General features: G+C 43.4%; 1 protein-coding gene across 1 annotated transcript in view; it reads left to right on the forward strand.

Annotated features, from left to right (window-relative positions):
• Positions 1-23,272, forward strand: part of npc1 (Niemann-Pick disease, type C1) — a 30,133-nt gene extending 6,861 nt beyond the window's left edge. The window contains exons 2-25 of the mRNA XM_071361497.1: positions 2,325-2,453; positions 2,615-2,721; positions 2,953-3,116; positions 4,787-4,954; positions 5,964-6,213; positions 6,360-6,442; positions 6,579-6,949; positions 7,198-7,424; positions 7,661-7,761; positions 8,196-8,298; positions 8,450-8,639; positions 9,002-9,184; positions 9,326-9,440; positions 12,077-12,204; positions 16,349-16,483; positions 16,641-16,730; positions 16,840-17,030; positions 17,330-17,445; positions 17,637-17,766; positions 18,004-18,189; positions 19,855-20,086; positions 20,282-20,395; positions 20,883-21,045; positions 21,357-23,272. Of these exons, the coding sequence (XP_071217598.1) occupies positions 2,325-2,453; positions 2,615-2,721; positions 2,953-3,116; positions 4,787-4,954; positions 5,964-6,213; positions 6,360-6,442; positions 6,579-6,949; positions 7,198-7,424; positions 7,661-7,761; positions 8,196-8,298; positions 8,450-8,639; positions 9,002-9,184; positions 9,326-9,440; positions 12,077-12,204; positions 16,349-16,483; positions 16,641-16,730; positions 16,840-17,030; positions 17,330-17,445; positions 17,637-17,766; positions 18,004-18,189; positions 19,855-20,086; positions 20,282-20,395; positions 20,883-21,045; positions 21,357-21,439 (3,759 nt within the window). The 3' untranslated portion in view covers positions 21,440-23,272. The remainder of the gene's footprint in view (positions 1-2,324; positions 2,454-2,614; positions 2,722-2,952; positions 3,117-4,786; positions 4,955-5,963; positions 6,214-6,359; positions 6,443-6,578; positions 6,950-7,197; positions 7,425-7,660; positions 7,762-8,195; positions 8,299-8,449; positions 8,640-9,001; positions 9,185-9,325; positions 9,441-12,076; positions 12,205-16,348; positions 16,484-16,640; positions 16,731-16,839; positions 17,031-17,329; positions 17,446-17,636; positions 17,767-18,003; positions 18,190-19,854; positions 20,087-20,281; positions 20,396-20,882; positions 21,046-21,356) is intronic.
• Positions 23,273-24,273: the final 1,001 nt, after the last annotated feature.

Here is a 24,273-nt window from a genome sequence, read left to right on the forward strand (position 1 = left end):
GACAGCAACGTTTTTGATTCGAACGAAACCTTCCATACATATTTGTCCATAGTAGAAGTGCTCAGAATGTGACTTTTTGGACCTGAATGCCAAAACATTCAAGAGATAAAGGTGCTCAAAGGTGACTCCTTTTGCATACCCCACCATACCATGAGACATCCATGTCTTCATCACTGGAAAAGATAAAGGGTTGAAATTGATATCATTTAAAAGCTTACAAACAGGGTTCTCAAACTATTTGATAGTTTATTGAATTTAAAAATAAAATAAAATGGATGCCCTTTTTTACTTTTAACGTAAATTCTAAAAACGTGTACAGTGCATTCGGAAAGTATTCAGACCCCTTGACTTTTTCCGCATTTTGTTACGTTAGACTTATTCTAAAATTTATAAAAATCCCTTTTTCCCCCTCAGTCTACACATAATACCCCTTAATGACAAAGGAAAAACTGTTTATTTTTTGCAAACGTATCAAACATAAAACTGAAATATCATTTACATAAGCATTCAGACTCTTTACTCAGTACTTTGTTGAAGCACCTCTGGCAGTGATTACAGCCTCAAGTCTTCTTGCGTATGACACTACAGGCTTGGCACACCTGTATTTGGGGAGTTTCTCCCATTGTTCTCTGCAGATCCTCTCAAGCTCTGTCAGGTTGGATGGGGAGCATTGCTGCACAGCTATTTTCAGGTCTCTCCAGAGATGTTCGATCGGGTTCAAGTCCGGGCTCTGGCTGGGCCCCTCAAGGACATTCAGAGACTTGTCCCGAAGCCACTCCTGCGTTGTCTTGGCTCTGTGCTTAGGGCCATTGTTCTGTTGGAAGGTGAACCTTTGCCCCAGTCTGAGGTCCTGAGTCTGGCCACTCTACCATAAAGGCCTGATTGGTGGAGTGCTGCAGAGACGGTTGTCCTTCTGTAAGGTTCTCTCATCTCCATTTCTAAAAAACTTTTTTTTTTTTTTTTTTTTTACATTTTAGAATAAGGCTGTTATGTAACAAAATGTGGAAAAAGGGGTCTGAATACTTTCCCAAAGGCACTGTATACTTAAAATTAATTTTAGCATTTTTTGTGCATATATCCCGTTTTACGCCATCTGAGTTTGTTGTGCCCGCCATCGGTTGAGACACAACATGCTCTTGAATACAGGGTGAGTGTCATTTCAATCATACAAATAGAATTCATGGATTCAAAGATGGTTGCCGGTCCACACACCGTCAAATTACATAGGTTTTCCTATGGAAGATTGACAGTATAATTTAAAACATATTCCCATTCAAGTCAACATTCTCTGATGTCTGGAGCTCCAACCATCTGTGTGGTACCATTTGAAAGTTGAAATTAAAAATGCATTCCCATTTTAGTTCATTTATCAGCCAAAACGTGACACCCTGTATTCAAGAGCATGTTGTCTCAACCAATGGCGGTCACAACACAAAAACCTCAGATATAAAATAGGGTCTAAACTACAACATATGAAAATAATCTGAGTTACCACATTTTTTGATAATTGATATTTAAAAAGGTTAAAAAATGAAATAATGTCTTACATTTTTATTTTTTTTATCTAGAAATGAAATAGTTTGACAACCCTGTTTGTAAGCTTTTAAATGATATCAATTTCAACCCTTTATCTTTTCCAGTGATGAAGACATGGATGTCTCATGGTATGGTGGGGTATGCAAAAGGAGTCACCTTTGAGCATCTTTATCTCTTGAATGTTTTGGCATTCAGGTCCAAAAAGTCACATTCTGAGCACTTCTACTATGGACAAATATGTATGGAAGGTTTCGTTCGAATCAAAAACGTTGCTGTCAAAAAGTGATAGAATTCAAATGATTTACCCAAATTATATTCTTGCTAAATTAAAGCAGAAGTGAGCTGACATCTTGTGCACCTTGGGGTTATTTTCACTATTTTCTCTATACCACGTCTGAGTGTAACATTAGCCTACTATGCGCCTCGAAAGGACCCGTCTTTTGGCATTCAGGTCCAGAAAGTCACTTTCTGACTTCTTCCATTGACCAACATGAATGGAAAGTTTTGTTTAAATGAAATCCTGTCAAAAAGTGATTGAATTCAAATGGATTTACCCATTTGTTGTCTTTAGCATTCAAACACAGTGCCTACGTGCCTTTTTGACTTTTACACAGTAGCAACTAATCTCACCAATTGAAATGAACAGAAGGAAACTCGACTAACACTTTCTTGAGGGCCTTCAATGACCGCAACAAAAGCATTGTAAAATGTGCATCCATGTTGCAGCATATGTAGCCTACAGAACAGCAAATTTAAGTTCTATATGTAGCCTACCTATCTTCTCTCAGGTTCAAGCCCAGCACTGTGTGTGGTACGGTGAGTGTGGTGTGTCCGACAAGGTCCCGGGGAAGAAGTACAACTGCAACTATACAGGACCTCCCATCCCACTTCCAGTAGATGGCCATGAGCTGCTCACGGTAAGGTTGACCATGGACGCTTTCTTTGAACTGGTTCTCAAGATGCCTTCTGAAATGACAGTTGACTTACATTGAAATGTGTTCTGTCTCACATGTTTTACTTTCGCAAAACCAAGTTGGGTCATGGAAATTATACCGTGTGTGTATCTGTTTGTGTGTAGGAGCTGTGTCCAGGTTATGACTATGGGAACCAGAGTCTGTGCTGTGATGTCCAGCAGCTCCAGACTCTGAAAGGGAGCCTTCAGTTGCCCCTACAGTTCCTCTCTCGGTACGTACCATGGTGGCTTTGCAAAAGGGACTTTGACGTTACGTGTGCCATACTTGGACAGACCCCCGTTATATATAGCTATAGTTTAGCAAGATGCCTTGGCAGTAAGTTAGCTTTGTTTGCATCTTATCATTGTCAGCTGTTTCCTTCTAAAGGTCTCTTTATATGATGATGATGATGATAATAATAATACGCTTCTTTATCCTGACTCTCTGTGTTCTCCATCTCCAGATGCCCAGCCTGTTTCTTCAACCTGATGAACCTGTTCTGTGAGCTAACCTGCAGCCCCCTCCAGAGTCTCTTTATGAATGGAACCCAGTTCACTAATGACACAGCTGACAACAAGACCAATGTGGTGGAAGTCCAGTACTACATTGGACAGACATTTGCCAATGGTGAGGGGGCACATTTCCTGGTCCCAACTCTGTTTGTGCTGTCAGAGCCAACTCCTATGGTCATTATCCAGCTAGTGGGCACAGTCTTTATATCACAGTTTGAGACACACTATATATACAAAAGTATATGTGGACACCCCTTCAAATTAGTGGATTTGGCTTTTTCAGCCACTCCCGTTGCTTACAGGTGTATAAAGTCGAGCACACAGCCATGTAATCTCCATAGAGAAACATTGGCAGTAGAATGGCCTTACTGAAGAGCTCAGTGACTTTCAACATGGCACCGTCATAGAATGCCACCTTTCCAACAAGTCAGTTCGTCAAATGTATGCCCTGGTAGAGCTGCCCCGGTCAACTGTAAGTGCTGTTATTGTGAAGTGGAAACGTCTAGGAGCTGCAACGGCTCAGCTGCTAAGTGGTAGGCCACACAAGCTCACAGATCGGGGGCGTCGGGTGCTGAACATGTCAAAATCGTCTGTCCTCAGTTGCAACACTCACCACCGAGTTCCAAACTGCCTCTGGTAGCAACGTCCGCACAATAACTTTGTCGGGAGATTCATGAAATGGGTTTCAATGGCAGAGCAGTGCACAAGCCTAAGATCAAGAATTTTGCTACACCTTCAATAACATGCTAAATATGTGTATTTGACCAATAACATTTTATTTAAGATCACCATGCGCAATGCCAAGCGTCAGCTGGAGTGGTGTAAAGCTCGCCTCCATTGGACTCTGGAGCAGTGGAAACGCGTTCTCTGGAGTGATGAATCACACTTCACCATCTGGCAGTCTGACGGATGAATCTGGGTTTGGTGAATGCCAGGAGAACGCTACCTGCCCCAATGCATAGTGCCAACTGTAAAGTTTGGTGGAGGAGGAATAATGGTCTGGGGCAGTTTTTCATGGTTCGGGCTAGGCCCCTTAGTTTCAGTGACGGGAAATCTTAATCCTACAGCATACAATTACATTCTAGACGATTCTGTGCTTCCAACTTTGTGGCAACAGTTTGGGGAAGGCCCTTTCCTGTTTCAGCATGACAATGCCCCACTGCACAAATCAAGGTCCACACAGAAATGGTTTATTGAGATCGGTGTGGAAGAACTTGACTGGCTTGCACAGAGCCCTGCCCTCAACCCCATTGAACACCTTTTGGATGAATTGGAAGGCCGACTGCGAGCCAGGCCTAATCGGCCAACATCAGTGCCCGACCTCACTAATGCGCTTGTGGCTGAATGGAAGTAAGTTCCCGCAGCAATATTCCAACATCTAGTGGAAAGCCAGAAGAGTGGAGGCTATTATAGAAGCAAATGGGGAACCAACTCCATATTTTAATGCCCATTATTTTAGAATGAGATGCTCGACGAGCAGGTGTCTACATACTTTTGGGCTTGTAGTATATGCTGACCGAGTAGCAGTGCCAGTGAACATCTTGATAAGTAGATTTCTACAAACTAATTAATTTCCTTGTATTATGCAATTAGTTGGGTAACTAAGGGTCAGATTAACACCCCTGTGTTGTGCTGCATTTGTCAAAATGCAGTTGAAGGTCACAGCTTGAAGAGTCGAAAAACGCAATCACTTCCCTTGGCTAGCATAACTATTGTTGACCTAATGCTACAGATGTTGGTCTGTGCCAAGGTGTTTAATATAATTCTGGTCCTCTTTCTTGGCAGCCATGTACAATGCTTGTCAGGATGTCCAGGCTCCCTCCAGTAATGTGAAGGCCTTGTCACTGCTCTGTGGGAAAGATGCCAGTGACTGCAACGCCACCAACTGGATTGAGTACATGTTCGACATCAACAACGGACAGAGTCCCTTCACCATCATCCCTATTTTCTCAGGTGAAATTATGTTAAATGGACAAACGCAGAATATTTGCACTTTGTACATGCAAGGTTTGGATGTCCCAACAAGGGTAATCAGATATGTCATTTCACTGTTTGAAAATGTCACTGGTCTCTGTGAAATTACACTTAACAAAAATATAAACGCAACATGCAACAATTTCATTGGTTTTACTGAGTTACAGTTCATATGAGGAAATCAGTCAATTGAAATAAATGAATTAGGCGCTAATCTATGGATTTCACATGACTGGGAATACAGGTACCTTAAAAAAAAAATGGGCCTCACAATGGGCCTCAGGATCTCGTTAGGGTATTTTTGTGCATTCAAAATGCTATTGGGTTCGTTGTCCGTAGCTTATGCCTGCCCATACCATAACCCCATGGACTCACAACGTTGACATCAGCAAACTGCTCACCCCATACACATGGTCTGCGGTTGTGAGGCCGGTTAGACGTACTGCCAAACTTTCTTAAAAGACATTGGAGGCGACTTATGGTAGAGAAATGAACATCAAATTATCTGGCAACAGCTCTGCTGGACATTCCTGCAGTCAGCATGCCAGTTGCACACTCCCTCAACTTGAGATATCTGTGGCTTTGTTGTGTGACACAACTGCACAATTTTGTGGCCATTTATTGCCCCCAGCACAAGGTGCACCTGTGTAATGATCATACTGTTTAATTAGCTTCTTGATATGCCACACCTGTCAGGTGGAGGGATTGTCTTGGCAAAGAGAAATATTCACTAACAGGGATGTAAACAAATGTGTTCACATTTGAGAGAAATAAGCTTTTTGTGCATATGGACTATTTCAGGGATCTTTTATTTCAGCTCATGAAACATGGGACCAACACTTTACATGTTGCGTTTTATATTTTTGTTCAGTGTTTGTAATATGTACAATAACACAATATTGAGTACTTATGCCTAATGCTTTCTTCTTTCATTTTTAATGATCACAACAAATGACTCAACATCCTCGTACCACCCTCACCTCTCCAGACGTGTCAGTATCCGGTATGACCCCCATGAACAACAAGACATACAACTGTACGGAGGGTCTGGAGGATGGCTCTGGTCCCTGCTCCTGCCAGGACTGTAGCCTGGCCTGTGGTCCCCAGCCTGTCCCCCCTCCCCTGCCCCCACCATGGACCATCCTGGGCATCAGCGCTATGGTCATCATCATGTGGATCTCCTACATGGCCTTCCTCCTTGTCTTCATGGGAACCGTGATCGGCACCTGGTGCTACAGGTGATAACTGAGGGGCACTGATTTTGGAGCAGTATGTAATGCTTGTCTATTCAGTGCCATTTTGGAGCAGTATGTAATGCTTGTCTATTCAGTGCCATTTTGGAGCAGTATGTAATGCTTGTCTCTTTCTCTTATTTCTTATTCAGAAAAAGGAGAATTGAGTCTGAGTATGGCCCAATATTGGACAGCAATAACCCTCACTCTCTGAACAATGACAGCATTGATCAAGGTACTCTTTTATTTGGCATGAGATCTGACTCTGTCTCATTTTGGAAAATAACCAGGCACAATATTCAGTAAGATACACCTACAAACCTGTTCTTGCTACGATCTGACCTGTAACCTGTCTTCCCTCTCTCTCTCAGTGGATGCGTCGTGTGGCGAGACGTTGGGCGAGCACTTTGAGCACGCCCTGCGTTACCTCTTTACCCGCTGGGGCTCGTTTTGCGTACGGCAGCCCCTCATGGTCATCCTGGGCAGCCTGATCATAGTGGCTGCCTGCTCAGGGGGCCTGGTCTACATGAAGATCACCACGGACCCTGTGGAGCTGTGGTCCTCGCCCAGCAGCCAGGCTAGGCAGGAGAAGGACTACTTTGACAGCCACTTTGGACCCTTCTTCAGGGCAGAGCAGCTCATCATCACCACCACATTGCAGTCAGAATCCACCTACTCCCCGTACCCCGCGGGGGCTGCCATTCCCTTCGGAGCCCCCCTGGACAAGGACGTCCTCCACCAGGTGGGTTAGGTAGAGGAACTTGGCTGGGTGGTGATTGATACTTTCAGATGGAATTGTTGTAGCATTTACCAATGGGATTATTAGTTGTGGACATTTGGTTCAAGCTATCTGCGAGCCAATAATATATTCGCTCTCTTGTAGACCAATTCAGGAAGACATCTTTGGTCCTTGCCTTAGTTCTGATGTGACATTTTATAGCTTTAGTTTTGTTTTTCTCTCTCAATTTTCCACAATCGCTCATCTCTCAGGTGTTGGATCTCCAGACGGACATAGAGAACATAGTGGCCTCATACGGGGACCAGAAGGTGACCCTAAAGGATATCTGCTTGGCCCCACTGGCCCCATACAACGACAACTGTACCATCCTCAGTGTTCTCAACTACTTCCAGAACAGCCACAAACAGCTGGACCATAGCATAGGAGATGAGTTCTATGTCTACGCAGACTACCACACACACTTCCTCTACTGTGTCAGGTGAGTGGCCCTCGGAACACATTCTCTAGTGACGTCTGCATCTGGGGAATGCTGCTGAATTCATGAGGTTATACTAGTTGGAGTTCCTCTCCTACTCTCAACTCAACTACTTTCTTGCTCCTCATTTCCCTTCAGCAAGTATATACTCATAGCTGTAAATGGTGAATAGTAGTCATAGATTTGTGTATATTACCTCAGAGTTCTTAAAGCATTTGCTCTGTCTCTCCTGTGTGTAGTGCCCCAGCGTCCCTCAACGACACCAGTCTGCTCCACGATCCCTGCCTGGGCACCTACGGAGGCCCCATCTTCCCCTGGCTGGTCCTGGGAGGCTATGATGGTGAGTGGGGATACATGTACATCATCACACAAATAAATATAATGTACTAGTCAGTGGGCAATATACCTTTCTATTTTGTGCTGCTTTTTCTGTAGGTATGTTTAATTGTATTATTTGTTTGTTTGAATTGGGAAAACTTGTCAGTGCTAAAAATGCTTAACTTTATTACATAACTCCTTTTTATATAGTCAGTTTAAGCACAAATGTTTTGTAGTTTGATTTTATAGTTTTTATTATGCAGAGAGACCACATTTTTTTGTGGTAATTGGCCTGTGTAAAATTGGGTGTAATTAGCTGTCTCGGACTGTTTGCAGCTTTGAATCTCTTGGATATGCTATCCTTCAGTATCTTCTGTATTGATTTACTATAGTTTGTCTACTGTCAACACAAATTCCCTGACCATGACATATTTGCATCTTTCTTCCCCACTGTAGCAACCAACTACAACAACGCCACAGCTCTAGTGATCACGTTTCCTGTCAACAACTACCATAACGACACTGTCAAGCTGGGGAAAGCTCTGGCCTGGGAGAAAGAGTGAGCAATAAGCTCATACTTTTTAGCTATCAACCTTCAGATGCTAGTGTATAGACTAAATTAATTTCATATTTCACAAGTCAAAAATGGTTTGGTTTTGTGCCATGAGTTGCCATTGCACTAACACAACCCTCCATGTCTCTGTTTCCAGATTCATCAGCTTCCTGAAGAACTATACAAACCCCAACCTGACCATCTCCTTCAACTCTGAGAGGAGCATTGAGGATGAGATCAACCGTGAGAGCGAAAGTGACCTCAGCACTGTCGTGGTCAGCTATGCTATAATGTTCGTCTACATCTCCCTGGCGTTAGGACATATCCACAGCTTCAGGAGAGTATTGGTTAGTAGTAACTAACTTCAGACATTCTAATAGTTTATTTAATTTAGTAAGATGTTCGTCTACATCTCCCTGGCTCTGGGGCATATCCACAGCTTCAGATGTATACAGGTGAGACAACTAACACTTTACAATAGTGTATTGTCCAGCTGTTCACCTTGTCACCATTTCATTTAGTAACACGATATCTGTTTCATTTGCAAAGATCATATCGTTTGCGGTGTGAGTTTGTAAAACTAATTTCGAAAGCATTGAGAAGGAATGAACAATGCATCCAGTAACTCAAACGTCAGAAAAATGATAAGAGTGTCTGCTAAATGACACATTTTAAATGTGAGCAACTCATTGTCTTTGTCCCTTCCCAGGTGGACTCTAAGATCTCCCTGGGCATAGCGGGCATTGTGATCGTGCTGAGCTCAGTGGCCTGTTCTCTGGGCATCTTCAGCTACGCTGGCATCCCTCTCACACTTATCGTCATCGAGGTCATCCCCTTCCTGGTGTTGGCCGTGGGCGTCGACAACATCTTCATCATTGTACAGACATACCAGGTAGGCATTATGCTCGCCTGATGCTTGTCTGACTACACTAACCATGATTTATTGGACATAGTTTTGAATACCAGTTTTGACTCTGTTTTTACACACACACACACACACTGTATTTACCTCCTTGTGTGTTGTGTTGTACAGAGGGATGAGCGGATGCCTCATGAAGAGCTGCACCAGCAGATAGGCCGTATCCTAGGAGACGTGGCTCCAAGCATGTTCCTCTCCTCCTTCTCTGAGACCGTGGCTTTCTTCCTGGGTATGAGAATGACCTGTAACTAGGGCTGTTACGGTGACCATATTACCGCCACACCAGTGATCATGAAGGCAGTCAAATTCCACTTCACTGTTTAGTTTTGATATTTTAGGCTTCTTCAAGTTCTGCTGCTGATGGTCATTAGTAGCCTACCAAACTTGCTAACTGCCTGGTACTCAATACTCTATTGACCCTCTAATCACTCTGACATCAATGCAAATGTAACAAAAATCGAATCAAACACTTCATAAAAGCCCATGAGCTCATGTTGCGCAAAATTTTCATTGCTATGCAAGCTGATAGGTGGATCCCATCAGCTTTCTATAGGCTAGGCCTTGCTGGCATGAAAATTAACCATGGGAGAGCGTCCTCCATTTGCTATTTAAGTGCAGAGATTGTTCAAAATAGCCACCTTGATGACAGCTTTGCACACTCTTTGCATTCTCTCAACCAGCTTCACCTGGAATGCTTTTCCAACAGTCTTGAAGGAGTTCCCACATATGCTGTGCACTTGTTGGCTGCTTTTCCTTCACTCTGTGATCCAACTCATCCCAAACCATCTCAATTGGTTTGAAGTCGTTCAGGTCATAATTCATCACTCTCCTTCTTGGTCAAATAACACTTACACAGCCTGGAGGTGGCTCATTGTCCTGTTGAAAAACAAATGATAGTCCCACTAAGCACAAACCAGATGGGGTGGCGTATTGCTGCAGAATGCTGTGGTACCCATGCTGGTTTAGTGTGCCCTGAATTCTAAATAAATCAGACCGTGTCACCATTAAAGCACTATCACACCACCTCCATGCTTCACGGTGGGAACCACACATGCAGAGATCATCTGTTCACCTACTCAGCGTCTCACAAAGACACGGCGGTTGGAAGCAAAAATCTCAAATTTGGTCAACTTTTGTGCTATGGGGGATGGTAGATTGACATAGGCTAGTACTTTTGCTGTTCGTTAGGCATACTCATCTTGTTGGCTGACAAAGTAAATGTGACAGTTCTTCCAATGTCTTCAATATGCGCCTCAGAATTGGATAAGGACGCAAGTGTCTGAATGTGTCTGTCTTCACTTGGTAGCCTGTGAGAAAGACCCGATCACGTGACGGAACACCATGTGAGTGAGAGGTGCTTCGGAGCACGCAGGGAGAAGGGAGTTATAATTATTACGTTCAGCCCAGGGACACAACGGCCACTGGCCGCAAAAGGTCTAGACTTTTTTTCAGGGGGCATTATGGCCACACAAAGGGGATTCCGCTGAGAAATTTGAGGCATTTATCAAGTGCGTGTCAAATTGTGAATGAGAGACTGATGAAGTGTGTACAGCCTGCACTTAAAACGAAGCAGAGTTCATGCAACTTTTTTCTAATCATCATTAGTCGCATCATGCATCCTTAGAATGTATTAAAAATCAAAACATGTAACCCAACGTTTGTGTCACAACTAAAGTTACATAAATAACTCTAAATTAAGCATATAGGAGTACCTGTTTCTTTGTTAATCGCTTAACACAGAATACCTGCATGTCGTTTGGAGAAAATGTCCTTTCTATTTTATTTGTCTTTGTTCAATTGTATTCTTACTATAAAATAATGCCACGGTATTCTAAGCAAATCTTGTCTGCTAAATGACCTAGTGTAGCCTACAGTAATATGGTATAGCCAGATCAAGACCTAACATTTTTATTTTATTTTTATTTTACCGTTATTTTACCAGGTAAGTTGACTGAGAACACGTTCTCATTTGCAGCAACGACCTGGGGAATAGTTACAGGGGAGAGGAGGGAGATGAATGAGCCAATTGTAAACTGGCTCAACATAAGGACAACTCAGAGTATTCTGTTCTTCTGAAGTAGACTACATTTTCTTCATATCATGTTTCTTTAGACCGGTCTAAAATAAATAATGGGTTTATTGTGGAGGTGTAGGCTATATTCCATAGATTTATTAGTATTTTTTTTAAATATAGATGTTCCAAAAATCTGCATGTAGCCTACAAGTGGCTTGTAGGCTATGTGTGGAAGCTAGGAGGTGCTAAATGTGTTTATGTTAATCAACAGTCAATTACCATGAGACCGTCAGTTATTTGCTTGACAATCACGGCTGACAAAATGTTGTGACCGCTACAGCCCTACCTGTAACCTTCAATCACTTAACGCCTCTAGTGTTGACACACACTACTTGGCATACTAAGGACGGCAGGTAGCCTAGCGTTAGTGTGTTGGGCCAGTAACCAAAAGGTTACTAGTTCGAATCCCTGAGCCGACAAGGTGCAAAATCTGTTGATGTGCCATTGAGCAAGGCACTTAACCATAATTGCTCCATGGTCTCTCAGGGAGAGTTGGGATATAAAAAAATTAACAAACATTTCCAATTCACACGTGTATTAATACACATGTGTACATGTCTAAAATAGGACAAATATAAGCAACCATCAAATTACAATTATCATACATTATACAATAATCAAACATATTGTATAATGTAGCCAAGTAGTATGTCTCAACACACTAGATGTAGATAATTGAAGATGTCAGCTAGGGCCTTTCTATGGATTTCAGTATTGACTGCAAATGTTTTGTAACCACAATCTTTAGTCTGGAGCTCTGTCAATGAGTTAACTACTATTTTCTTCTCCAGGGGCCCTATCCACTATGCCAGCGGTGCGGACCTTCTCCCTGTTTGCTGGGTTAGCTGTATTCATTGACTTTCTGCTACAGATCAGCTGCTTCGTCAGCCTGCTGGGCCTGGACGCCAAGAGGCAGGAGGTGAGGCGCATGGACATTACAACCAGTAAATAGTGATAGTGCTGACGTGACTATGGGAAAACTCCCAATGGCGCATGAAGCCGGAGGTATTTGAATTTGATGCGTGCCATGTTGCTGAATAGGTCTAAATGGCACAAAAAAATCACTAAGGGGCATGGTGAAAGTGGCTGTAACTAGCAAAGGATCATGGTCGACGTAGTCATTTTCATCCTGCCAGAGAGAGTCAACCTAGTTTTAATGTATATGAACCTGATGCTAGCCTACTGTTAAACCTTTGCATCCGAAGATTAATTTGAAAGTTCACTGTTACCTAGAACGTAGCCAGGTTTAGCCAGGTTAACATTGGAAAACAAAACGGACAGCAAATACTATGATAATCAGAATTCCGGTTGATTTATTGGAAGAATTAAGATTAGAGTCTTTCGAGTGACGATTAGTACAGTTAAATACAGAACATGCCGGCATGTTGACTCTCATTGTAAAATCAAACTCAAATTTACGCAAAGTTAATAAGTACCCTATCTAGTCTAGGTATCTTGTGGCCATGGGCCTTCCACCGGAAAATGAAAAGTGAATGGGCTACCATCACAACAACCCATCCCAACTCGGTTAGGCTAGATTGGATTACCCCATGAGAAAAGAGTGGACTACACATACATTATTTCGATTCTGTATTTTTATATGTTTGTAGACTTCTTTATCATTTGTGCAACTGCAACTGTCATCATAAAGAATGACCTCAGACAGACATGATGTACACTGAGTGGACAAAACATTAAGGACACCTTCCTACTATTGAGTTGCTCTTAGAACAGCCCAAAATTTATGGGCAAGAACTCTCCAAGGTGTCGAAAGCGTTCGACGGGGATGCTGGCCCATGTTGACTCCAATACTTCCCATAGTTGTCAAGTTGGCTGGATGTCCTTTGGGTGGTGGACCATTCTTGATACACACAGGAAACTGTTGAGCTTGAAAAAGCCAACAGTGTTGCAGTTCTTGACACACTCCAACCGGTGCGCCTGGCACCTACTACCATACCCCGTTCAAAGGCACTTAAACCCTGTCATACTGTCATCCTCTGTTCTCCACACTCATCCTCTGTCAGCCCCATAGACGTTGGTCAGCATCTCCATCTCCACTTGACAGGCTTGTTGACTCTGCTCTCATCTGGATAATAATACATTTGATTTTAAGAGCTTTTCACCACATCCAAATTCACTTTACATACACAAGAAAATCAGCAGGATAAAATGCAATAAAATCACACATTATAATAGGTATATACAACTACACTAACCATGGTGGACAGACTTAACCATGGTGGACAGACTTAACCATGGTGGACAGACTTAACCATGGTGGACAGACTTAACCATGGTGGACAGACTTAACCATGGAGAACACTAAACGTGATAACGTTTGAACTAGACAGAGGATAAAAGCGCAGCACAAAACACACCCTTATGTGCACATGCATGAGGGCGGGAGCCTCCTCGTAGCCTGCCGGCCCGTGATTGGTCTGTGTCAGCATGTGATCCTTTGAACTTTAAAATAATTCACTATGGGGATCAAACATGATTGTAATAAATACATTTTAGAGCCCAAAATGTCCGTCTACAAGTTTTGTTTAGCCGTTCTGGCGATCGTAATGTACATAGGCTTTCTAGGGCAGACCAGGGCTTTTAGCACCGCTAAGTTGCTATGCTGTAGCTGACCAGTAGAGCTCGTGACTTCACGCTCCAGACCGGTCACGGAGGGCCTGGTGAGGAGGGTTGTGGGGTGACGTAGAAGGTGTGCTAAGAGGTGAGTTTGGTTGGGGATTAAAAAACAGAAATGCTTACACACTATTTGCTGCTCCTCTGAGAGGACTGGTGAGGACGGTGGTAAGGACTGGTGATGACTCACAGGACTAGGGTAGGGTTGGCTTGCTGGAGTATCTGTCAGCTTTCTCTGTCACTATTAACTCCCAGTATCATTATTACCATGACATGCCCAGCTAGCATGAACATCACAGCCTACTTCAAATGAGCAGTGCACTGATGTCACTTTTTAATTTGTTATTTTATTCCAACTTTATTTAACCAGGTAGGCCAGTTGAGAACAAGTTTTCATTTACAACTGCGACCTGGCCAAGATAAAGCAAAACAGTGCTACAAAAGCAACAACACAGAGTTACACATGGTATAAACAAACGTACAGTCAATAACACAATAGAAAAATCTTTATACAGTGTGTGCAAATGAAGTAAGGCAATAAATAGGCCAATAGTTGCGAAGTAATTACAATTTTGCAATTTACACGAGTGATATATGTGCAGATGAGGATGTGCAAGTAGATATACTGGTGTGCAAAAGAGAAGAATAACAAATATGGGGATGAGGTAGGTGGTTGGATGGGCTATTTACAGATGCGCTGTGTACAGCTGCAGCGATTGGTAAGCTGCTCTGACAGGTGACGCTTAAAGTTAGTGAGGGGGAGATAAGTCTCCAACTTCAGTCATTTTTGCAATTCGTTCCAGTCATTGGCAGCAGAGAACATGGTGACCAGTGAGCTGAGATAAGGCGGAGCTATACCTAGCAAAGACTTATAGATGACCTGGAGCCAGTGGGTTTGGCGACAAATATGTAGTGAGGACCAGCCAACGAGAGCATACAGGTTGCAGTGGTGGGTAGTATTTGGGGCTTTGGTGACAAAACCGATGGCACTGGGATAGACTGCATCCAATTTGCTGAGTAGAGTGTTGGAGGCTAATTTGTAAATGATATTGCCGAAGTCAAGGATCGGTAGGATAGTCAGTTTTACGAGGGTAAGTTTGGCAGCATGAGTGAAGGAGGCTTTGTTGCGAAATAGGAAGCTGATTCTAGATTTAATTTTGGATTGGAGATGCTTGATGTGAGTCTGGAAGGAGAGTTTACAGTCTAGCCAGACACCTAGGTATTTATTGTTGTCCACATATTCTAAGTCCGAACCGTCCACAGTAGTGATGCTAGTCGGGCGGGCGGGTGCGGGCAGCGATCAGTTGAAGAGCATGCATTTTAGTTTTACTAGCATTTAAGAGCAGTTGGAGGCCACGGAAGGAGTGTTGTATGGCATTGAAGCTCGTTGGGAGGTTTGTTAACAGTGTCCAAAGAAGGGCCAGATGTATACAGAATGGTGTCGTCTGTGTAGAGGTGGATCAAAGTCACCCGCAGCAAGAGCGGCATCGTTGATATATACAGAGAAAAGAGTCGGCCCGAGAATTGAACCCTGTGGCACCCCCATAGACTGCCAGAGGTCCGGACAACAGGCCCTCCAATTTGACACACTGAACTCTATCTGAGAAGTAGTTAGTGAACCAGGTGAGGTAGTCATTTGAGAAACCAAGGCTGTTGAGTCTGCCGATAAGAATACGGTGATTTGACAGAGTTGAAAGCCTTGGCCAGGTTGATGAAGACAGCTGCACAGTACTGTCTTTTATTGATGGCGGTTATGATATCGTTTAGGACTTTGAGCGGGGCTGAGGTGCACCCATGACCAGTTCGGAAACCAGATTGCATAGTGGAGAAGGTACGGTGGGATTTGAAATGGTCGGTGATCTTTTTGTTCACTTGGGTTTAGAAAGGCAGGATGGATATAGGTCTGTAACAGTTTGGGTCTAGAGTGTCTCCCCCTTTGAAGAGGGGGATGACTGCAGCCGCTTTCCAATCTTTAGGAATCTGAGACGATACGAAAGAGGTTGAACAGACTAGTAATAGTGGTTGCGACAATGGCGGCGGATCATTTTAGGAAGAGAGGGTCGAGATTCTCTAGCCCAGCTGATTTGTAGGGATCCAGATTTTTCAGCTCTTTCAGATAAAGACACTGGAGTTGTCTAATATGGAAGTAAATTCTCAATACCTGTTTTACTAATTGGGTCCTTGGGGCCTTCTCCTGCATTCGTAACCACGTGGGAGGTTGGAATTTACCTGTTGTGAAGTTATAAATACCAGTTGGATGCATTCACATGCTTTCAACTGGTTGAGAAACTCATGGATACAATTTGTATGTCTCTGTGTGCAGTTTGAAGGAAGTTGAAGGTAATTTTTGGAGCCATTGTTGACTAGCGTTAGCGCAATAACTTGTATCATTCTCTTGTGCTTCAAGAATGAACGTGTTGTGTTGCCAGGAGAATCGTCTGGACATTATGTGCTGTGTGAAGCTGCCAGAGGGCAAGGACGAGAAGACTGATGGCTTCCTCTTCCGCTTCTTCAAGAATATGTACGCCCCCTTTATCCTCAAGGAGTGGGTCAGACCCATAGTGGTGAGTACATCTACGCCCTCTTCATCCTCAAGGAGTGCTGGTACTCAGATTTGAATGTAAATGTACAATAGAGCCAGCATTTAAGCCAACAATTGATGTAAACATTTAGCTACTAAATGTCCATAGTGTGTCTTTAATGTCTCCTCTTCTTGGACAGGTGGCTGTGTTTGTGGGGCTGCTGTCCTTCAGTATTGCTGTCACCAATAAGGTAGAGATTGGACTGGACCAGAAGCTCTCCATGCCTGATGTAAGTATGTCTAGTACGGCTAACCCCACCAGCCCCACTCAGTGGGCTAATGACTTTTGATACATTGGCTCATGCTGGACATCTCTCTATTGAATCTCCCATCCTATAGGACTCGTACGTGCTGGACTACTTTAAGAACCTGAGTACGTACCTCCACACGGGTCCTCCGGTCTACTTCGTGGTGGAGGACGGCCATGACTACCTGAGTCTGGAGGGACAGAACTCTGTGTGTGGAGGGGTGGGCTGCAACAATAACTCTCTGATCCAACAGGTCTACACAGCATCTCTCATTAGCAACTAGTGAGTGACACACACACTCACACACCGCCTCCCTTACAGCAGCTAGTGAGTGAAGCAACAGCAACCCCCCCCCCCCCCCCCCTCCACTCTTTTTACCTTTGGACTGCATGTTGACATCAGTATTATGCTGTGGAGTCAGTCTAGCTCAAACAGGGTGACTAGAACTCTGGGTTTAGCTGCTGTTGTTATAGCAGTGAACTCATTGACAAATACCTTCTTGTTTGAAGGAATTATGAGACTTTCTTGAATATCTTCCAATAGAAAAGGATCAAATACTGTCCCATGTTATTGTCCCCCAGCACCACTATAGGATTCAACCCGTCGTCGTGGCTGGATGATTACTTTGACTGGGTCAAGCCTCAGTCCACCTGTTGTAGATATTACAACTCTTCTGGGGCCTTCTGCAATGCCTCAGGTAACACACACACACACACACTGAAGATATTACAACTCTTCTGGGGCCTTCTGCAATGCCTCAGGTAACACACACACACACACACACACACTGAAGATATTACAACTCTTCTGGGGCATTCTGCAATTTTCTTTGTAATTTGATGTTATAAAAATATTGTATTGAAGTACCTATTTGTCTACTCTCATCAGTGGTGGACACGTTGTGTGTGCATTGCCGCCCCATGACCCCCAGTGGGAAGCTGAGGCCTACGGAACAGGACTTCATGAAGTTCCTACCCATGTTCCTGTCAGACAACCCCAATGTCAAGTGTGGGAAAGGGTAATTGTTGTGTCTGGCAATCCAGGTATAGCTCATAATGGATTGTGTATTGAGAAATATTGGATGTGGGGTTTGAGTTGACGGTAAACCACTCGTCTGAATCTTTACTTTTCACTTTTGCTTTTCACCACAGCTCTGATAGAATTGTCTATGAACGCTTACATTTGCAAATGAATCATTCAGTTTAAGGGAATTGAAATTCCTAAAGTCTCTAACTTGGTCTTTGTGGTCCTGTAGTGGTCACGCGGCCTACAGTTCAGCGGTGGTTCTAAAGGGGAACGACACGTCTGTGGGGGCCACCTACTTCATGACCTACCACACCATCCTCAAGGACTCACCTGACTTTATAGATGCCATGAAGATGGCCCGCGTGCTGGCTGACAACATCACAACCGCCATGGGACACAAAGTCTTCCCCTACAGGTAAACTAGGCTAACTCCTATGTTAGTTAAGGATTCCTGTTATCTCACTCAAATAGGAGTTATCTGCTCCAGTGTTGTTTCCATATCACCCTCACTTAAAAGGGTGAGGCTTTTCCTGCAAAGGGTCAGTGTCACTGGCTTACCTGCTGCTATAAAAGTCACTGGTAAAATCTTGCAGGTTGACAATAATTGTCGTTTATTGTCATGAGTCTTGTCCTGGAGGCAGAACTGGTTTTGTGGCACATCTGCCACGCTGATCCTCAACACAGGGCCCCTCAGGGGTGCGTGCTCAGTCCCCTCCCTTACTCCCTGTTCACTCATGACTGCACGGCCAGGCATGACTCTAACACCATCATTAAGTTTGCCGATGACACAATAGTGGTAGGCCTGATCACAGACAAAGATGAGACAGCCTATAGGGAGGAGGTCAGAGACCTGGCCGTGCGGTGCCAGGACAACAACCTCTCCCTCAACGTGATCAAGACAAAGGAGGTGATTGGGGACTACAGGAAAAGGAGGACCGAGCACGCCCCCATTCTCATCGACGGGGCTGCAGTGGAGCAGGTTGAGAGCTTCAAGTTCCTTGGTGTCCACATCACCAACAAACTAACATGGTTCAAGCACACTAAGACAGTCGTGATGAGGGCACAACAAAACCTATTTCCCCTCAGGAGACTGAAAAGATTTGGCATGGGTCCTCAGATTCGCAAAAGGTTCTACAGCTTCAACATCGAGAGCATCCTGACTGGTTGCATCACCGCCTGGTATGGCAACTGTTTGGCCTCCGACCGCAAGGCACTACAGAGTGTAGTGCGAACGGCCCAGTACATCACTGGGGCCAAGCTTCCTGCCATCCAGGACCTCTATACCAGGTGGTGTCAGAGGAAGGCCCTAAAAATTGTCAGACTCCATCCACTCTAGGTCATAGATTGTTCTCTCTGCTATCGCATGGCAAGTGGTACCGAAGGGCCAAGAGGCTTCTAAACAGCTTCTACCCCCAAGCCATAAGACTCCAGAACAGCTAATGAAGTGGCTACCCAGACTATTTGCATTGCCCCCTCCCCTTCTTACACCGCTGCTACTCTCTGTTGTTATCATCTATGCATAGTCACTTTAACTCTACATTTACATTTAAGTCATTTAGCAGACGCTCTTATCCAGAGCGACTTACTCTACCTACATGTACATATTACCTCAACTAACCGGTGCCCCTGCATATTGACTCTGTACCGGTACCCCCCTGTATATAGTCTCGCTATTGTTATTTTACTGCTGCTCTTTAATTACTTGTTACTTTTATTTGTTATTCTTATCCCAATAAATTTTTTTTACTGCATTGTTGGTTAGGGGTTCGTAAGTAAGCATTTCATTGTAAAGTCTACACCTGTTGTATTCGGCGCATGTGACTAATACAATTTGATTTGAAAGGCCAGTCTGAAAGATGAAATCTGTATGTATTCTGGCCAGTCAAAGAGTTGCCCTGTTTTGTTTTTTGATTTGCTTCTTGGTCCAAAAACAATGTTGTGTCTTGAGTGGCCACAACTAGGGCAATGAATGTTGTTCCTTTTTAAATACACACTTCACAACATGTAGCTTTCTACATCCTGTAATACAGTCATGTTGAATTAGATTAGTCTTCAATTGTACCCGTTGTTTTCCCTCCAGTGTGTTCTACGTGTTCTATGAGCAGTACCTGACCATAGCCTACGACACGGTCTTCCAGCTGGGCGTGTCGCTGGCGGCCATCTTTGTGGTTACCACGGTGCTGCTGGGCTTTGAGCTGTGGTCAGGAGTGCTGGTCAGCATCACCATCGCCATGATCCTGGTCAACATGTTCGGGGTCATGTGGCTCTGGGACATCAGCCTCAACGCTGTGTCCCTCGTCAACCTTGTCATGGTGAGTGAAGAAACGGGCTGATAGCAGCTGATTTTAAAATCATGTCATCCTATAACTTGGCATATCTGGGTTGTTTTGGTAGTCATTTTTTATTGCCACATTTTGCCACCAAGGATGCAGAAAGGATGCAGAAAACTCTTTGTTGTGGACACAGCCCAGTATTCCCAGTTTATTAATTGTTTGTGTGTGTTGCAGAGCTGTGGTATCTCTGTGGAGTTCTGCAGTCACATAGTGAGGGCCTTCTCCATCAGTGTGAAGAGTACCAGGGTGGAGAGGGCTGAGGAGGCTCTGGCCCACATGGGCAGCTCAGTAAGTACAGGGGTGTATTCATTAGTTCGATTCCATTGCAAAATGTTTAGTCTGTAAAACGGTTTGCAACTAAAACGATTGTTTCGATAGGACAAATTCCGGTAGGTCCCTCCATGTTGTGTTCTGTTTGCTTCCTTGTAGTATCTGGAGTAAACGGTAAACTGTTCAGGTTGCGAAACAATTTGCACCAGACAAAATGTTTTGCGACGGAATATGACTAATGAATACACCTCAGCTCTACTCTTGTAGTTCACCACAGACTGGCACGCTGTATTCTGTCCATAGAAATGGCTCAATGTCTGAATATTCTTTTTAAGAAAAAGCATTTAGTTCATCCTTTGTCCAATAATTCTGAAATAGCAAAGAAAAGTAGAAATTACTTCCTTGTTTTACTCAGGTTTTTAGAAACTGGTTATTTTACTCATTATTGACTGGAGGGAATGCTGACCAGCAGAATATAACTAAACCATGGCTCCTCTTCTCCCAGGTGTTCAGTGGCATCACTCTGACTAAGTTTGGAGGCATCCTGATCCTGGCTCTATCCAAGTCCCAGATCTTCCAGATCTTCTACTTCCGCATGTACCTGGCTATGGTGCTGCTGGGGGCCACGCACGGACTCATCTTCCTCCCTGTGCTGCTCAGCTACGCAGGTACGCATGGTGTGTGTAGGGTGTGGTTTGTGTGTAAATGTGTGGCCTTTCACCTCACATATAATTCCCCTTCCGAACAGCACACTATAGCACTTCTCTGTAAGCTCACTAGCACCCTCTATCAACAAAAGGAAGTGTGCCCTGAAATTCATATTTGCTTAACACCGGAGTATGTTGTGCCTCAACACCGTAAGTACCAGTTTGTCTGTATGTCTATGTTTACACTGCATGGAATAGGAAGGAGGTTGCCTCCCAAGAGTCCTTAACGATTATGCCTTTGAAAAAATGACACCATCTGTCTCTCGCCTCAGGTCCTTCGGTGAACAAGGCCAAGGTGTTTGCAGCCAACAAACGCTATGCCGGCACAGAAAGGGAACGCCTCCTCAACTTCTAGAGACAGGACAATGGTATGAACCAACTAACCAGTCTGTCTGGTCTGGGAGAGACTGTGGGGTGACTCAGTGCGACAGGAGTAGCTGTTTCTATGATTATTGACACACTCATCAACCATTCACTACGCAGCGTATTGCAGGGATGCAACTCAGGAATAACAGTGTGGGGTGTCTGTCAGAGGCCTTCTCAAGTGCTTCTTTTCGCCAATTTAATTCTCAAGGACAATTCTGGGTGGTATGCAATAGTGCACACAGTGGCAAATGTTTTGCAACTGAAGTCCAGGGCCTGTATTCACAAAGCATCTCAGAGTAGCAGTACTGATTTAGGATCAGTTTTGCCTTTTAGATCACAATGAATAGGATTACGTTGACAGGTGGGAGCTGGTCCTAGATCAAAATCATCAAATGTTATTAGTCACATGCTCCGAATACAACCTTACCGTGAAATGATTACTTACAAGCCCTTCACCAACAATGCAGTGTTAAGAAAATATTTACTAAAATAACAATACTGAGGGGGTACCGCTACCGAGTCAATGTACAGGTTAGTCGAGGTAATTTGTACATGTAGGTAGGGGTAAAGTGACTATGCATAGATAATAAATAGCGAGTAGCAGCTGTGTCAAAACAAAATAATCACTATTCCTACTCTGAAGACGCTTTGTCAATATGGGCCCAGGTAGTCCCTCCCTGTTTTTGTCCCTTTTTTTCCCGTTTGGTGCCAAATGAACACAACTCATTTCAGTAACCTAGAATATCCCCCTAAATCAACATAAACAGCAATACGATGATGTATACTGTTTTCTCTCTCAACACAGGAAGTCAGCAGTGTGACATTAGGAGAAACTTCAACTCCCACAACCTTCTAGTTTAGATAATAAAACCGATGCTACCCTTTAGTTTATTTTGGGGATCAATAGTTGTGAAACCAGACAGTGTTTTTAAAAATTGGGATTAGCTAAATACTATGTGTAAAGAGTGATAATATATGCAAAGGTTGACTTCTCTGAGAATAGCTATTTGATATGACGAATCATTGATGTATACTGTACCGATTTACACTGTAATGTAACTAATAATGAAAAAATATTTAAAGAAAAAATGTACCTTGGATGTGTTGGTAATCCACACAAACACAATAACTATAATTCTGTAATTTATATTTCTATGGTTGTACAGTTACTGAACACTTTACCAGTTGGATTGAGGTAATTTTATAATAACAATATTGTGTGACAGGGTCCGTATTCACAAAGCAACTCAGAGTAAGAGTGCTGATCTCGGATCAGGGTCCCCTTGTCTATTTAATTATGATCCAAAAAGCAGAACTGTTCCTAGATCAGCGAATACGGGCCTAGAGCTCAGTCTAAGTACGGAGGTTTTCTAGGCCAAGGAGTACAGTAGTTATTCTTTTTTTTGTTTGTTGACATTGTAGTGAGCTTGGGCTGACTCCCTGTTTTGAAGTGATGTTTTTGCTTACAGTTAAGGGTAGTGTCCAGTTGTCTGTAGTAATTCAGAATGTAAGGTTGAGCCTAGATATTAACGTAATGGTTATTATGGGGCAACTAGTGGCTCTAAATGTTTGTGACAGACAGACATGCTTTTTGACAATGCTGCGCATTGGTGCTGGAAAGGAGATGCACAATGTTGTAATATTGTAACCAGTCTTGAATGAAAATCTTAATTTTTAACTATTTTAATGTGTGGGCTGCATTGCAACTCGGTCTTGACAGATGAAATGTAATGTGCAGTAGAACCTCCTAGTGGTGTTGCAGAAAAGATGCACCACTATAGATTTCTCTGATTTTGGGGGGGAAATAAATCACTTACTAATATCTTATGTGTGTCTTATTTGAGTAACCTCACACAATAGAATAGATGTTCTATTATGGTTGATGGTTGTTATGTACAAAGTGACCACATTGTGGAGCCAGATATCATAGTAGCTGTCTGCTGTGTCTGGAACTACCTCTCCCGACTAATGGTGTTGACCTATTTTTCATCAGTCTGTAAGGCTACAGTGGTTGTTATGCAATATTTCCTCACTTCAGGTGGATGTGGTCTAACATGGTAGTTTCAATGCTTTACATTTACTGCCAATTTGAGGGCTCGCGTTTATTTTTTCTGTCTTGTGGTTGTGAGACATGAGTATTTTAAAGATTTTATTCCTATTTTTCCTGTATTTTAAAACCCAACAACCAGTTCTAACAATATGAACTTCGAACTTCACCCACAGTGTGTCTACTTCCATGTCCCACATTGAACATAATATCCTAACTGGAATCGGCTGCCAAACCGAGGACTGATGGTTTGCAACAGTGTCAACTCCCTTTCTGTCCTGACTTGGCAAGTGCTTTAACAGCCTTGTCATACAAACTGCCACTTCATCATTTATTCATCCATTTTCTCTCTCATCGTTTGGGCTGTTCATTGAATCTGGCGGAGATTAAAATATAAATTTCCCCCTGGCTGGGGCAGGAGAGGGTCGGAGGAGAACATGTATATATTAGTCTATGTAGGAGAGTGGAACAGAGGGAGGGGAGAATTGGGGAGGTTTATGTAAGCCCTGTGTGGCTCACCTCTCCCTGGACCCCTCACCTGACCCAGACACTGCTGTTCTATGAATAAGAATATGGCTGTCATGTACAGATGATTTGCCATTGCTGGTTTTCTCCAGGTTGCAAATCACATGCCAGAGATTAGGTTTTGCATTATTTTATGTCAACTGTTTATTTGAATAGAGACAGCTACACTGAATTATTGAATGTCAGATACTGTACATTACACCATCATGCTTTTGCTTATTTTTAGCATCTGTCCCTCAATCAGCTTAATA

Source organism: Salvelinus alpinus, chromosome 23, assembly GCF_045679555.1.
Source record: "Salvelinus alpinus chromosome 23, SLU_Salpinus.1, whole genome shotgun sequence".
NCBI lineage: Eukaryota > Metazoa > Chordata > Actinopteri > Salmoniformes > Salmonidae > Salvelinus > Salvelinus alpinus.